This window comes from Macaca fascicularis, chromosome 10, assembly GCF_037993035.2.
Source record: "Macaca fascicularis isolate 582-1 chromosome 10, T2T-MFA8v1.1".
Taxonomy (NCBI): domain Eukaryota; kingdom Metazoa; phylum Chordata; class Mammalia; order Primates; family Cercopithecidae; genus Macaca; species Macaca fascicularis.
The window spans coordinates 93,804,074-93,816,585 of NC_088384.1; the positions used below are offsets into that span (position 1 = coordinate 93,804,074).

General features: G+C 44.5%; 1 protein-coding gene across 1 annotated transcript in view; it reads left to right on the top strand.

The window, feature by feature from the left end:
* The first annotated feature begins 8,641 nt into the window (after positions 1-8,641).
* Positions 8,642-12,512, top strand: part of CTNNBL1 (catenin beta like 1) — a 176,606-nt gene continuing 172,735 nt past the window's right edge. Inside the window, exon 1 of the mRNA XM_005568970.4 lies at positions 8,642-8,764. Within this exon, the coding sequence (XP_005569027.1) occupies positions 8,735-8,764 (30 nt within the window). The 5' untranslated portion in view covers positions 8,642-8,734. The remainder of the gene's footprint in view (positions 8,765-12,512) is intronic.

Sequence of the window (12,512 nt, forward strand, 5' to 3'; positions counted from 1 at the left end):
AACTGCCTTGGTGCCCAGACAAATGTAACTCAGCACTGAGGATGGCTGCCTGTACTCCATGTTTCTACAGGGCACAGTACGGCTCTGCTGCTATGGGCACCCAAGCAGAAGGCCATGCCCCTTTAGGGTCCTGCAGCTACTGAAGTGCCTGGGAGCAGTGCCCTAGGTAGGGCAGCAGTGGCAGGGGTGAGGCTCCCCTTTCAAGTGACATGGGGGCTGCAGATACCAACGCAGCACCTGAGCAGAGAACCCCTGGAGAGGAGTATACATGAGGCAGGAGTATACACGAGCTTAAGCACATGCAGAAAGAACATGGTTGTTCATGACAGCTGGGCTCAGATTCTTTTACTGGTGCATGTGGAAGCTCTTGAGTCAGAGAAAGTTAATGAACATCAATGTAGAATCATGTATGTGCTCAGAAGGTCAGGCTTGGAAAAATTTAGATCTTTTAAATATATACATAGGCATTTAATTAATTACTTTAGAGACAAGGTCTCACTCTGTTGCCCAGGCTGGAGTGCAGTGGCACTGCTAGCTGTAGCCTTGACCTTTCAGGCTCAAGCCATCCTCCTACCTCAGCCTCCCAAGTAGCTGGGACTACATGTGTGCACCACCACATCTGACTAATTTTTTTCTAAACAAAAACTTGTGATTTCTATGTTTTCAATGTCAGGTTTATTTTTAAGAAAATGAAAGAACAGGAAAAAGATGCGTAATTTTCTGAAACTTCTGAGGTTGAGGTAGATCAGTTTTTCTTAAGGTGTGTATTTCATAACACTAGTTCCACAGGATGCTAATAGGTGTTAGATGAAAAATAGCTTCTGTTATCAAATGGGTTTGGAAAACATTGGGTGAAACAGTTAAAGAGTTTTCTTCCTACAAGACTGCACAGGGCTTCTCATATATTCATGTGCATAATGAGTCTCCCTGAGAAGATGTGAGTTTAACAGCTACCCCTCTTCCCAATCTGGGGTGCTAGAACATTCTTTGCTTTCACTGTTGCTGGTGTTAATTTCGCTGATAGCTGCTGGGAATGATTCAGGGCATCTAATTGGTGTTTATCAATTTCTCTGTTTATCAATAGGTCACAGCGGCTACCAATGATAGAATTGTCACTTTTTGGTACCTAACCTGCTTGGACTTTGTATATCTCTTGCTGCACAATAAATTGCCTAAAACGTAGGCGGTTAAAACAACAAAAAGCATTTATTATCTCACCGTTTCTGTGAATTAGGGATTTAGGGATGGCTTAGATGGGTGATTCTGGTTTCGTATGTCTCATGAGGTTGCAGTCACCTAAAGGCTTGGCCGGAGTTGAAGCCTCCACTTCCAGGATGGTCCCAGTGAATCTCACCTCCTGGTATTCATGTCCTGTGTGGTTCCCTCCCATAATGAACAGGCCTGTGTTGTGTACTCCATAGGATATCATAGAAATAATGGACTGTGAATTCTGAGGCTAGATCACAAAAGATACTGTGACTTCTGTCCTGTTCTCTCTTGGATCACCTGCTTTGGGGGAAGTCAGCCGCCACGTGAGAACACTCAGTCAGCCTGGTAAGGAGACCTATGCATCAGGGAATTGCGGTCCCCAGTCAACAACCAGTACAACTTGCTTGCCATGTGGGTGAGCCGTCCTGGAAGTGAACGACATCGTGACTACAACTTTATGAGAGACCCTGAGCCAGAACTATCCTGCTAAGCTGCTTCTAAATTCCTGGTTCACCAAAATTGTGTAACATAATACATGTTCTTAGTTTTTTTTAAGCCACTAAGTTTTGGAATAACTTGTTACACAGCAATAGATAACTAATACACATACTTAGTGCCAAGGCTGTGTAATAAGCAACCAATTCAGCTCACTAGCTAAGGAATCTGCTTACTTCCCAAGCCAAAAGTGGTCTTGACCAATGTCCTTTGGCCCCAAATGGAGCACAAATAGTTCTCCCTGTCCTTTCATATTAAGCATCTCTGAAAGGTCTGACTCATGACAGTCGTTGGTATGGGGCACTAATGAGTGGCACTTCTCAGAATTAGGGGTTTATGCAATTTCTTTGACTCTTATGACTCATCGTGAGTCTGGTTTCATGGTTTTTCCAGCTCAATATCGTTTTTTATTATTTCTGTTTTAAAATTGGCTTTCTCGGGGTTGACAGCCCAACATTTTTTTTTTTTTTTTTTTTTTTTTTTTTTGAGATAGGGTCTCTATTGCCCAGGCTGCAGTGCAGTGGTACAATCGCGGCTCACTGCAGCCTCCACCTCCCAGGCTCAAGCGATCCTCCTACTCAGCCTCCCAAGTAGCTAAGACTACAGACGTGCACAACCACATCTGGCTAATTTTGGTATTTTTTGTAGAGATGGGGTTTTGTCATGCTTCCCAGGCTGCTCTACAGCTCAACATTCTTGGCCATGGAATAATTTCTTTGTGCAATGGGCACAGTTGGTCCTTACCAGCATTCCTTCTCCCTTCTTTCTAAGAGAGAGCCCCAGGAAAACATGATCTCTCTTATTCTTCTTGCTGTTGTTGTTCTTGGAATTGCTGCTGCCATCCCATTTCCAGAAGAATAGTAAAATGAGCTCCAATGTATCTGTCACCCACCTTCAACAATTACAACTTACCGATAATTCTTTCATCTATACTTCCACTCAAATCCATACCTCTCCCACCTCTGACAATTTTGGAGCAAATTCTAGTCATCATATTATTTCATACATAAATTTTAGTATGTATCTTTAAAAGATGAGGACTCTTAACACAATCACAATTCCTTTATCATACCTCAGATTCCCTTTCCCTCCCACACCAAATTATTCCTTTTCATTGCATATCCATGACTATTGAGTTTGTACGTGGCTCACAGTTTGTCTAGGGACATAAATTCTCCTTGTGTCTAAGTGAGATCTATGCCTGCTGGGAGAGATAATTACTCGTCAGCAGTCAGTAATCTCCTGTGCTTGGATCGTAAGTGTCAGTACTATTTGAAAGGTTAACTGAGCCCAAATCCCTACTGTGAAATGCATAGTCAGATGGACTTGGATTGGAGTCTTGCCAGTTACTAACTATGACTATGGGCAAGTAGCTAAACTCCAGATCTCAGTTATCACAATTATTTAAAAATATGACAGTACAGGGGACTCATGGACCTGGATGTTGGGAATAGGAAGCAGAGGGAACAGACTCTTCCTGAGCCCCAGAAATTGCATTCTGCTCCCCAGAAAACAGGTTCCCCTTTCCATTGTCCACTCTGTAACTCTTCCCCACCCATTCAGGCACTGATTGGAAGAGTCAGGATTTCTTCGGCAGTGTTGTATGTTTCAAATCAACCCAAGACTGTAGGGTAGGAGCTCAATATAGATGACAAATATATTTTATGAGTGTTTTTTTTTTTGAGAATATTTTCTTAAAGGCTGTTCCAATAAATGATTTACTGGGCAATGAAAAATGGAGAAGGTGACTCTGATGACACTTTGGAGCATCTAAAGCGTGAAGTTTAAGGAACCTAGGCAGCCGATGGCTATTTAAAAGCTTTCTGGAAGGGGTAATTCTTCCACATTTCTTTAAAAGGTTACAGCCCAGCAGTTGGCTTCTTGAATGGTGCTCTTCTCCCAACTCCCTCCTGGATGCCACTCTGAAATCATTATCGTCACGATTTCATTCTGCTTGGTGCATAGCACATAGCTCTTTTGAGCATTCTTTTTTTTTAATCTTTAAAATTGATATAGTCACATTGTTAGGATTTTGGGTGAGAAGTAAAAACAGAGTTTTTTGAGACAGGGTCTCCCTCTGTTGCCCATGCTGGAGTGCAGTGGTGTGATCTTGCCTCACTGCAGCCCCAACATCATGGGCTCAAGCAATCCTCCCACCTCAGCCTCCTGAGTAGCTGGGATTCCAGGCACATGCCACCACACCCAGCTGATATTTTTATTTTTATTTTGTAGAGACCGGGTCTTACTTTGTTGCTCAGGCTGGTTTCAGACTCCTGGCCTCAAGTGATCCTCCTATCTTGGTCTCCCACAGTGCTGGGATTATAGGTAGGAGGCATCACACCTGGCCCTTGGGTGAGAATTTGAAGGTATTTGAAATTATTATGACCAGGAATTAATGCATCAATCAGTAGATTAATTGGTTCATTTATTAAATCAACAACTATTTAGTGAGTACCAATTAAGCGCCAGGTACTGTGTTAGGTTCTGAGGTTACTGTGGTAAATGATGCAATGTTTGGCCTTCTGGAGCTTAGAATCTGGAAGGGAAAGCAGTCCCCAAATGAGTAAAAAGCAAACAAATATAAAAACAAAAACAATAAGTGTTCTGAAGATAATAATAATCAGGAATGCTGATAGAGAATCTTGAAGGGAAGGAACTGTCTTAAATCTTGTGGTCAGGAAAGATTCCTCTGATGTGTGTGATTAGGCTGAGACCTGAAGAGTGAGTGCCCCAAGTCTCATCCCTGGGGGTTCCCAAAGAATTATTAATGGACCCTCTCATCAAGATAAAATGAAAATATCTTAATCTGGCATTCAAGTGTCTCCAAGATTAGGGTTGCCAGATAAAATAAATAATGCCCATTTAATTCTGAATTTCAGATAGGCAACAAAAAATTTTTAGTATGGTATTACATATTGCATGAGACAAATTTATAAAAAATTCATTGTTTGTCTGAAATTCAGATTTAACTGGGTGTCCTGTATTTTTATTTGCTAAATCTCTTAACCCTCTTCATGAGCTTCTCCAGCCAGCCTCTTTTGCCTACTGTCCATCATTTCTTCCACACATTTGAAGCTCTCTCCACAAGGAAGGGTCCAATTGCCTCGTCTTTGCTCATGCGGTTCCCTCTGCCTGGGTCCCCATTCTCCTGCCGTATATTCTTGGTAAACCCTTCTTCCCCTTTAAACCCCTGTCCAGATGTTACTTTCTCAGGGAAACCTCTAGCAGAGCACATTACCCCCAGTTCAGGGTGCTCACCAAACCTGGTTCTTACAGGATTTTTGCCTTATAATTCTATGTTTTAGAACTGGTCTCTACAAAAACAGACAAGACTGAATGCCTAAAAAGGAAAGGTTATAAGGAATTATTTCATTCTTCCTGCCCTCTCCTTTGCCCCCCTCCCACTCAACCCCCCCCCTTTTTTTTTTTTGGAGACAGGGTCTTACTCTGTCACCCAGGCTGGAGTGCAGTGGTGCAATCTTGGCTCACTGCAACCTCTGCCTCCTGGGCTCAAGTGATTCTCCAGCCTCAGCCTCCTGAGTAGCTGAGACTACAGGCACACACCACCACATCCAGCTAATTTTTTTTCCCTATTTTTTTGTAGAGACAGGGTCTCACTATGTTGCCCAGGTTAGTCTTGAACTCCTGGGCTCAAGGGATCCACCCGCCTTGGTCTCCCAAAACTCTGAGATTACAGACGTGAGCCACCGTGTCCAGCTGTCAGCTCGCTCCTTATAATATTAATCTAAGACATTCAGCACTTTTCTGTGCCAGGTGCTGTGCCAAGTGCTTTGCATATAGCATTTCATGTCAACCCTCCATAACCTTATGAGGTAGATTTGGTTGAATCTTCACTTTGCAGGTGAAAATCAGGTATGTAGAGGTGAAGTTCCTTGCCACTGTTTCCACATCTGTAAAATAAGACTGATATCAACATTTTCTCTATGAGGTTTTCTCCCAAACTAGAATGTAGGTTTCCAGAAGGCAGGAGCTTTGTTTTATAAACTTGTGTATCCTCACAGCCCAGAATTTTGCCTAGCATTGAGTAGGCTCCCAGTAAATACTTGCTGAATGAATGAATGAATGAGTCATGTTACAGATAAGGAAAGTGTAATTTAGAGACAGAGAAAGTAAGTTACCCAAGGACCCATAGCTAGATGTGGTGGAATTTCCACTAGAACCAGAATCAGGGTGTGTTGGTAGATGTTTAACAACTGGCTCAGCTGGGTGCAGTGGCTCATGCCTGTAATCCCAGCACTTTGGGAGGCCAAGGCCGGCGGATTGCTTGAGCTCATAGTTTGAGACCACCCTGGGCAGCATGGTGAAACTCCATTTCTACAACAGCAGCAATGACAACAACAACAAAATAAACCAGGCACGGTGGCACACGCCGGTAGTCCCAGCTATTTGGGAGGCTGAGGTGGGCTTGAGCCTGAGATGGGGAGGTTGCAGTGAGCTGAGATCCCGCCACTGCACTCCAGCCTGGGTGATAAAGCCTGAGCTTGTCTCAAAAGTAAACAAAAAAACAAAAAAACCCTACAAGTGGCTCTCTGGAAACACAACATTAACAACCCTGATTTGTAGCATTTGCTGATTTACATTGTATAAATACTCCTAGCATGGCTGATTTCAAGCTATCAACCTGGTGTCAATCAGCTTGCAAGTTTCCTGCAAATTTAACCATGGGCTTTTGTAAACCTGTCTATGCAAGTTGGCATTAACATACCATGAACTAGAACACAGGGGGCTCAGTCTGAAGGGTACACCCTCACCATTACTCTTTCCTGTCTACCTGAACAAGGCACAGTCTATATTCTTTTTGTTTGTTTGTTTGTTTTATTGAGACGTAGTCTTGCTCTGTCGCCAGGCTGGAGTGGCGCCATCTCAGCTCACTGCAACCTCCACCTCCCTGGTTCAAGCTATTCCCCTGCCTCAGTCTCCCAAGTAGCTGGAACTACAGGCGCGTGCCACCACACCCGGCTAATTTTTTGCATTTTAGTAGAGACGGGGCTTCACCATGTTGGCCAGGATGATCTTGATCTCCCGACCTCGTGATCTGCCCGCCTCGGCCTCCCAAAGTGCTGGGATTACAGGCATGAGCCACCACGCCCGGCCCAGCACAGTCTATCTTCTGATAGAATATAAGTAGGAGGGGAGAAGACACCCAAATAAACTCAATTCAATGCAGATTGCATAGGTGATCCTTTAAAAACATAAGCCCAATCACAAAACTACCTTGCTTAAAACTTTCCTTATGCTGTTAGCATAAAATCCAACCTCTCTCCCTCTCTCTCTCTCTCTTTTTTTTTTTTTTTTTTTTGAGACAGAGTCTTGCTCTGTCACCCAGGCTGGAGTGCAGTGGTGGAATCTCAGCTCACTACAGCCTCTGCCTCCTGGGTTCAAGCGATTCTCCTGCTTCAGCCTCCCAAGTAGAGGCACGTGCCACCATGCCCAGCTAATTTTTGTAATTTTTAGTAGACACGAGGTTTCACCATGGTGGTCAGGCTGGTCTCAAACTCCTGACTTCAAGTGATCTGCCCACCTTGGCCTCCTAAAATGCTGGGATTACAGGCATGAGCCACCACGCCCGTCCACGCCTAGTCAAAATCCAATCTCTTTACCATGGCACACAAGGCCCATTATGAAACCTCGCCCTCTACCAGGTACTGTACTAGGCTCGGGGGATACAGTGAACATGACATACACATGTCCTGCTTGCATGGAGCTTGCAGTCCAGTAAATGAGGCTGTCAAGAAACAAATAGTTAACCATTAAGCACAAAATGATAGACTGAGATATATATATGTAGTGGAGAAGGTACTTGGAAAAAGAATAATGAGGACAGAGGTTGCTTGCTTGGACTGAGGGTGAGTTGAAGAAGCCATTCTAAGAAAGTGACATTTGAGACCTGAAAGATGAGAGAGTTGGATGAGGTGTGGGGCTGATGGCCAGGCAGAAGGGGAAAGGATTCGTCATTTTGAGGAATAAGAATAATTTCTGTAAATTGGAGCCAGTGGAGATGGGATGGGGACCAAAATTATAAATATGAAGGGCATATAAATATAATATATAAATATAAGTATAAATGTAAAGGGCAGGGGCTTATGGAAGGAGGTTTAATTTCCTTTGAAGACGGAGCCTTAAGTCCCAGGTGCACTCTGATCTTGTTTAACTTTCTCCTCCAGAAACCTTTTTATATCACCTGGGTAGCAATCATCTAGTGACCGTTAGACTTTGCATGGATGAACAGACACAAGCCTAGAGAGGGACATGTGATCACCAACAGTTTCTCAGCCAGTAATAGTTGTATAGCCTTGGGACAAGCCACTTTTTGAGCCAGTACCACCTGACAGAAATTAGTGGGAACCACAAATGAGAGCCATATGTGTAATTAAAAATTTTCTACCAACCACATTTAAGAAGTAAAGAGAAACAGGTAAAAATCATTTTATAATATATGAATTTGACCCAATATATCCAAAATATCATTTCAACCTGTAATCAATAAAAGTCTTAGAAATCTGGTGTGAATTTTATTTACACTTATGGCACATCTCACTTCAGAGTAGCCATATCTCAAGCGCTAGGTAGCCACATGTGGCTAATGTGTAAAGTGCCGGAAGGTGCAGTTGGCAGCGTCAGTTTCATTTTCTGTGAAATGAGGATAAATGACTGGAAGCTCGCGAGAGCACACACCAAGCACCCGGCGCTCCGCCCTGGACATGGGGGGAACCCCTTCAAGTTTGGTTTCTTCTGCTCCCTGCTCTCCCCTCCCATCCCTCCTCTAAGCCTCCGCCCCCGCCCCCTCAGGCTCCAGGCGGAAGCAACCCTGTTCCAAATGCAGCGCGCTTTACGGCGGCGCGTCCTTTTACCGCGGTGTGGCCGCCTCGCTTGTCGCGCACACTTTTGCCCTATTGGCTCTGCGGCCCCGCTCGCCGCACTTTACGGCAGTGTGGCTGGAGCAGCCGCTGACGGGCCCGCAGTCTGGGAGTGAGTGCAGGGAACCGGAGTATTTGCTGTGCCGGGTACCATGGACGTGGGCGAACTTCTGAGCTACCAGGTATGAGGGGCAGGGAGGGCCGAGCGACCGCGTTCTCACCTCGGCAGGGGTCGCAGGGGCCAGAGCCCCTTCATCTCACCTCCTCTCGCCTCACTCCCGGGCCCTCTAACTTCTCATGCCACCCGGGGTCTCAGCCCTTCGTTTTCCTTTCCTCCCCGAAGCCCTCCTGGGCCCTTTCGATTCATCCCTTCTCAAGACCTGAACGCTTCACCTCCTCTTCCTCACCCTGGGACCTGGTTCCCTGAAACTCCTCTGAAACCCCGGACTATCCTTTTTTCACAACCATGTCCTCTCAGCTCTCATGTCCCCCCAGTCATTGAGGTGATGGTGGTGGCGGCGGTGGGAGCGCCCTGATCCCTCTTGGATTTGATCTCCAGCTTCTCCACTGACTGGCTGTGTGGCTTTTGGACAAGTCATTCCCCCCCTCTTTGAACGAAGTTTTTGTATCTATATGGTGGAGACACTAATAACTGCCTTAGTAGGGTTGTTTGAGGACTGTACCGTAAACTGATGTATATGAAAGCTGGGTTTAAAGTGTGGAAAGCTGTGCTTGTGTTTACTGCGATTTGGAGGAGATGTTGGGAATTCTAGCATGGAACGAGTTTCTAGGAATCTTGCTCAGGGTCCCCCTTGGCTAGGATACTTGTGGGGAAACTGTTTGGGACCTAGAGAGCAGAAAGGACTTGTCCAAAGTCACTCAGAAACAAGGAGCTGGAATTTGAGCTCAGGCGTACTGACTTCCACCCCAAAGTTTTTCCCCCGCTTTGATTCCATAGGAGGGTCATTGTGAGGGGCAGTAGAGCTGCATTGCCGAATGTGATAGCCACTAGCCACATAGGCTGTTGATTGCTTGAAATGTGACTAGTCTGAATTGAGAAGTACTGTAAGTGTAAAGTCACATTTGGGTTGGAGGCTAGTATGGAAAAAGTAAAATTTTTATATTGATAACATGGTCGTACTGATTATATCAATTACATTGGTTATTGGTCATATTGATTAAATGATCATATTTTGGATAATGGGTGAAATCAAATATACTTAATTTTAAAAATTTTATTTTGTTATTTAGAGACAGGATCTTGCTCTGTCGCCCAGGCTGGAGTGCCGTGGCATGATCATTGCTCACAGTAGCCCCAAACTCCTGGGTCTAAGGTATCCTCCCAAGTAGCTAGGACTGCAGGCGGGGCATCACTATGCTTGGCTGATTTTTAAATTTTTTATAGAGACAGGGTCTTGCTATGTTGCCCAGGCTGGTCTCAAACTCCTGGCCTCAAGCATTCTTCCCACTTGACCTCCCAAAGTGCTGGGATTACAGGTATGAGCCACCACACACCACACCCAGCCAATAAAATATGTTTAAAACCAATTTTAACTGCTCCTCTTGACATTTTAATGTGTTTACTAGAAAATTCAAAATCACATATATAGTTCAGCTTATATTTTTGTTGGACAGCTCTGCAATCAAGAATAGGTGATTAAGAACCGTGAGTCTGGACCCCTAGGTTGCTGGCAATCTCTGTTTTGCTACTAACTGGCTGCTGTAACCTTGAACAAAATACGTAACTTCTCTGTGCGTTGGTTTCCTCATCTGTAAGTGGGGGACAATGACAGTAGCTGCCTCAGAGGGCTGTTGTGAAGCTGTTGAGAAATGTAAAGTGTTTAGACAATGCTTGCCAAAGAGTAAACATTCAGTAAATATTAGCAGTTATTTTCATACCACTCCCTCAGCCAACATACAAGAAATTGACCCTGGACACTTAAGACATCATGGGAAAGCACAATTCAGCATGGGGAGCTATATAGCCAAGAGATTTTTCTTTTAAAGACAGTTTAATTGATAGTGAAAGATGAAGGGAAATAGGCAAGTTATTAAATGAGTGATTGTATGCCTGCTTGGAATTTCTAGAATGGCTAGCCCGTTAAAGCTAGAAAAGGTTCATTCATTTGCTCAACAAATATATATTGAACACCTACTGTGTTCAAGGCAGTCTATCCGCTGAGTATATATAACACTGAATACAAGACAAGATTCTTGCCTTTGTGGAGCATCTGGTGGGAAGTTACAAGATAATAAGTAAACAAGACATTCAGATTGTGGTGAGTGCTAGGAAGGGAATATAGCAGAGGATGCTATACAATTGCACTGCTGGGTATAGTAGCCACTAGGCACATGTGATTCTTGAACACTTAAAATGTGACTAGTTTCGAATTTAGATCTGCTACATGTGTAAAATACACACTGGATTTCAACGATTTAGTATGAAAATAATGTACAATATCTTTTTTTTTTGAGTTGGAGTTTTGCTCTTGTTGCCGAGGCTGCAGTGCAATGGCGTGATCTCGGCTTACCACAACCACTGCCTTCCGGGTTCAAACGATTCTCCTGCCTCAGCCTCCTGAGTAGCTGGGATTACAGGCATGCGCCACCATGCCTGGCTGATTTTGTATTTTTAGTAGAGACGGGGTTTCTCCATGTTGGTCAGGCTGGTCTTGACTCCCGGCCTCGGGTGATCTGCCAGCCTCAGCCTCCCAAAGTGCTGGGATTACAGGTGTGAGCCATTGCCACTGGCCACATGAAAATAATGTACAGTATCTTAACTTTTATGCTGATTACATGTTGAATAAATGACACTTAGGATGTATTGGATTAAAGAGAATATATTATTAAAATTGGTGTTGCCTTTTTAAAAACTTTTAAAATGTGGCTACTAGAAAATGTAAAGTGGGCCAGGTGTGGTGCCTCATGCCTGTAATCCCAGCACTTTGGGAAGCCGAGGCGGGCGGGTCACCTGAGGTCAGGAGTTTGAGACCAGCCAGACCAACATGAAGAAACCCTGTCTCGCTGGCCAGGCGCGGTGGCTTACGCCTGTAATCACAGCAGTTTGGGAGGCCGAGGTGGGCGGATCACGAGGTCAGGAGATTGAGACCATCCTGGCTAACACAGTGAAACCCCATCTCTACTAAAAATACAAAAAAATTAGCCGGGCGTGGTGGCGGGCACCTGTAGTCCCAGCCACTGGGGACACTGAGGCAGGAGAATGGTGTGAACCTGGGAGGCGGAGCTTGCAGTGAACCGAGATCGCACCACTGCACTCCAGCCTGGGAGACAGAGTAAGACTCTGTCTCCAAAAAAAAAAAAAGAAAAAAAGAAACCCTGTCTCTACTAAAAATATTAAAAATTAGCCGGGCGTGGTGATGCATGCCTGTAATCCCAGCTATTTGGGAGGCTGAGGCGGGAGAATCGCTTGAACCTGGGAAATGGGGGTTGCAGTGAGCTGAGATCATCCCATTGCACTCCAGCCTGGGCAACAACAGTGAAACTCTGTCTCAAAAAAAAAAAAAAAAAAAAAAGAAAGAAAAAAGAAAATGTAAAGTTAGGTGTTTTGTTTGTGGCTTTTGTTGTATTTTTATTGGACAGCACTCCAGTAGAAAATAACCCTTGGGAGTTGGGGACAAGACCTTTTACTTTATGTAATGTGTTTGAGGAAGGACACAGAGGAAAGGATATTAAAGGACTGAAGGTTGAGAGGGAGCTAGTCATGTGAAGGGAGCAGAATGATGGAGGCAGCGAGAACAGCAAATATGGACATAGGCTATTGGTAGAAGCTGGTGCAGCCTCGTAGGGGACCAGAAGGAGGATCGATGTAGCTGAAACATGGGAAGTGAGCAGGGGAATGGTAAGTGACAAAGTTGAAGATGTAGGCATGTGACAAGACTGTGTAGGCCTTCCTTGTGGGCCATGATAAAG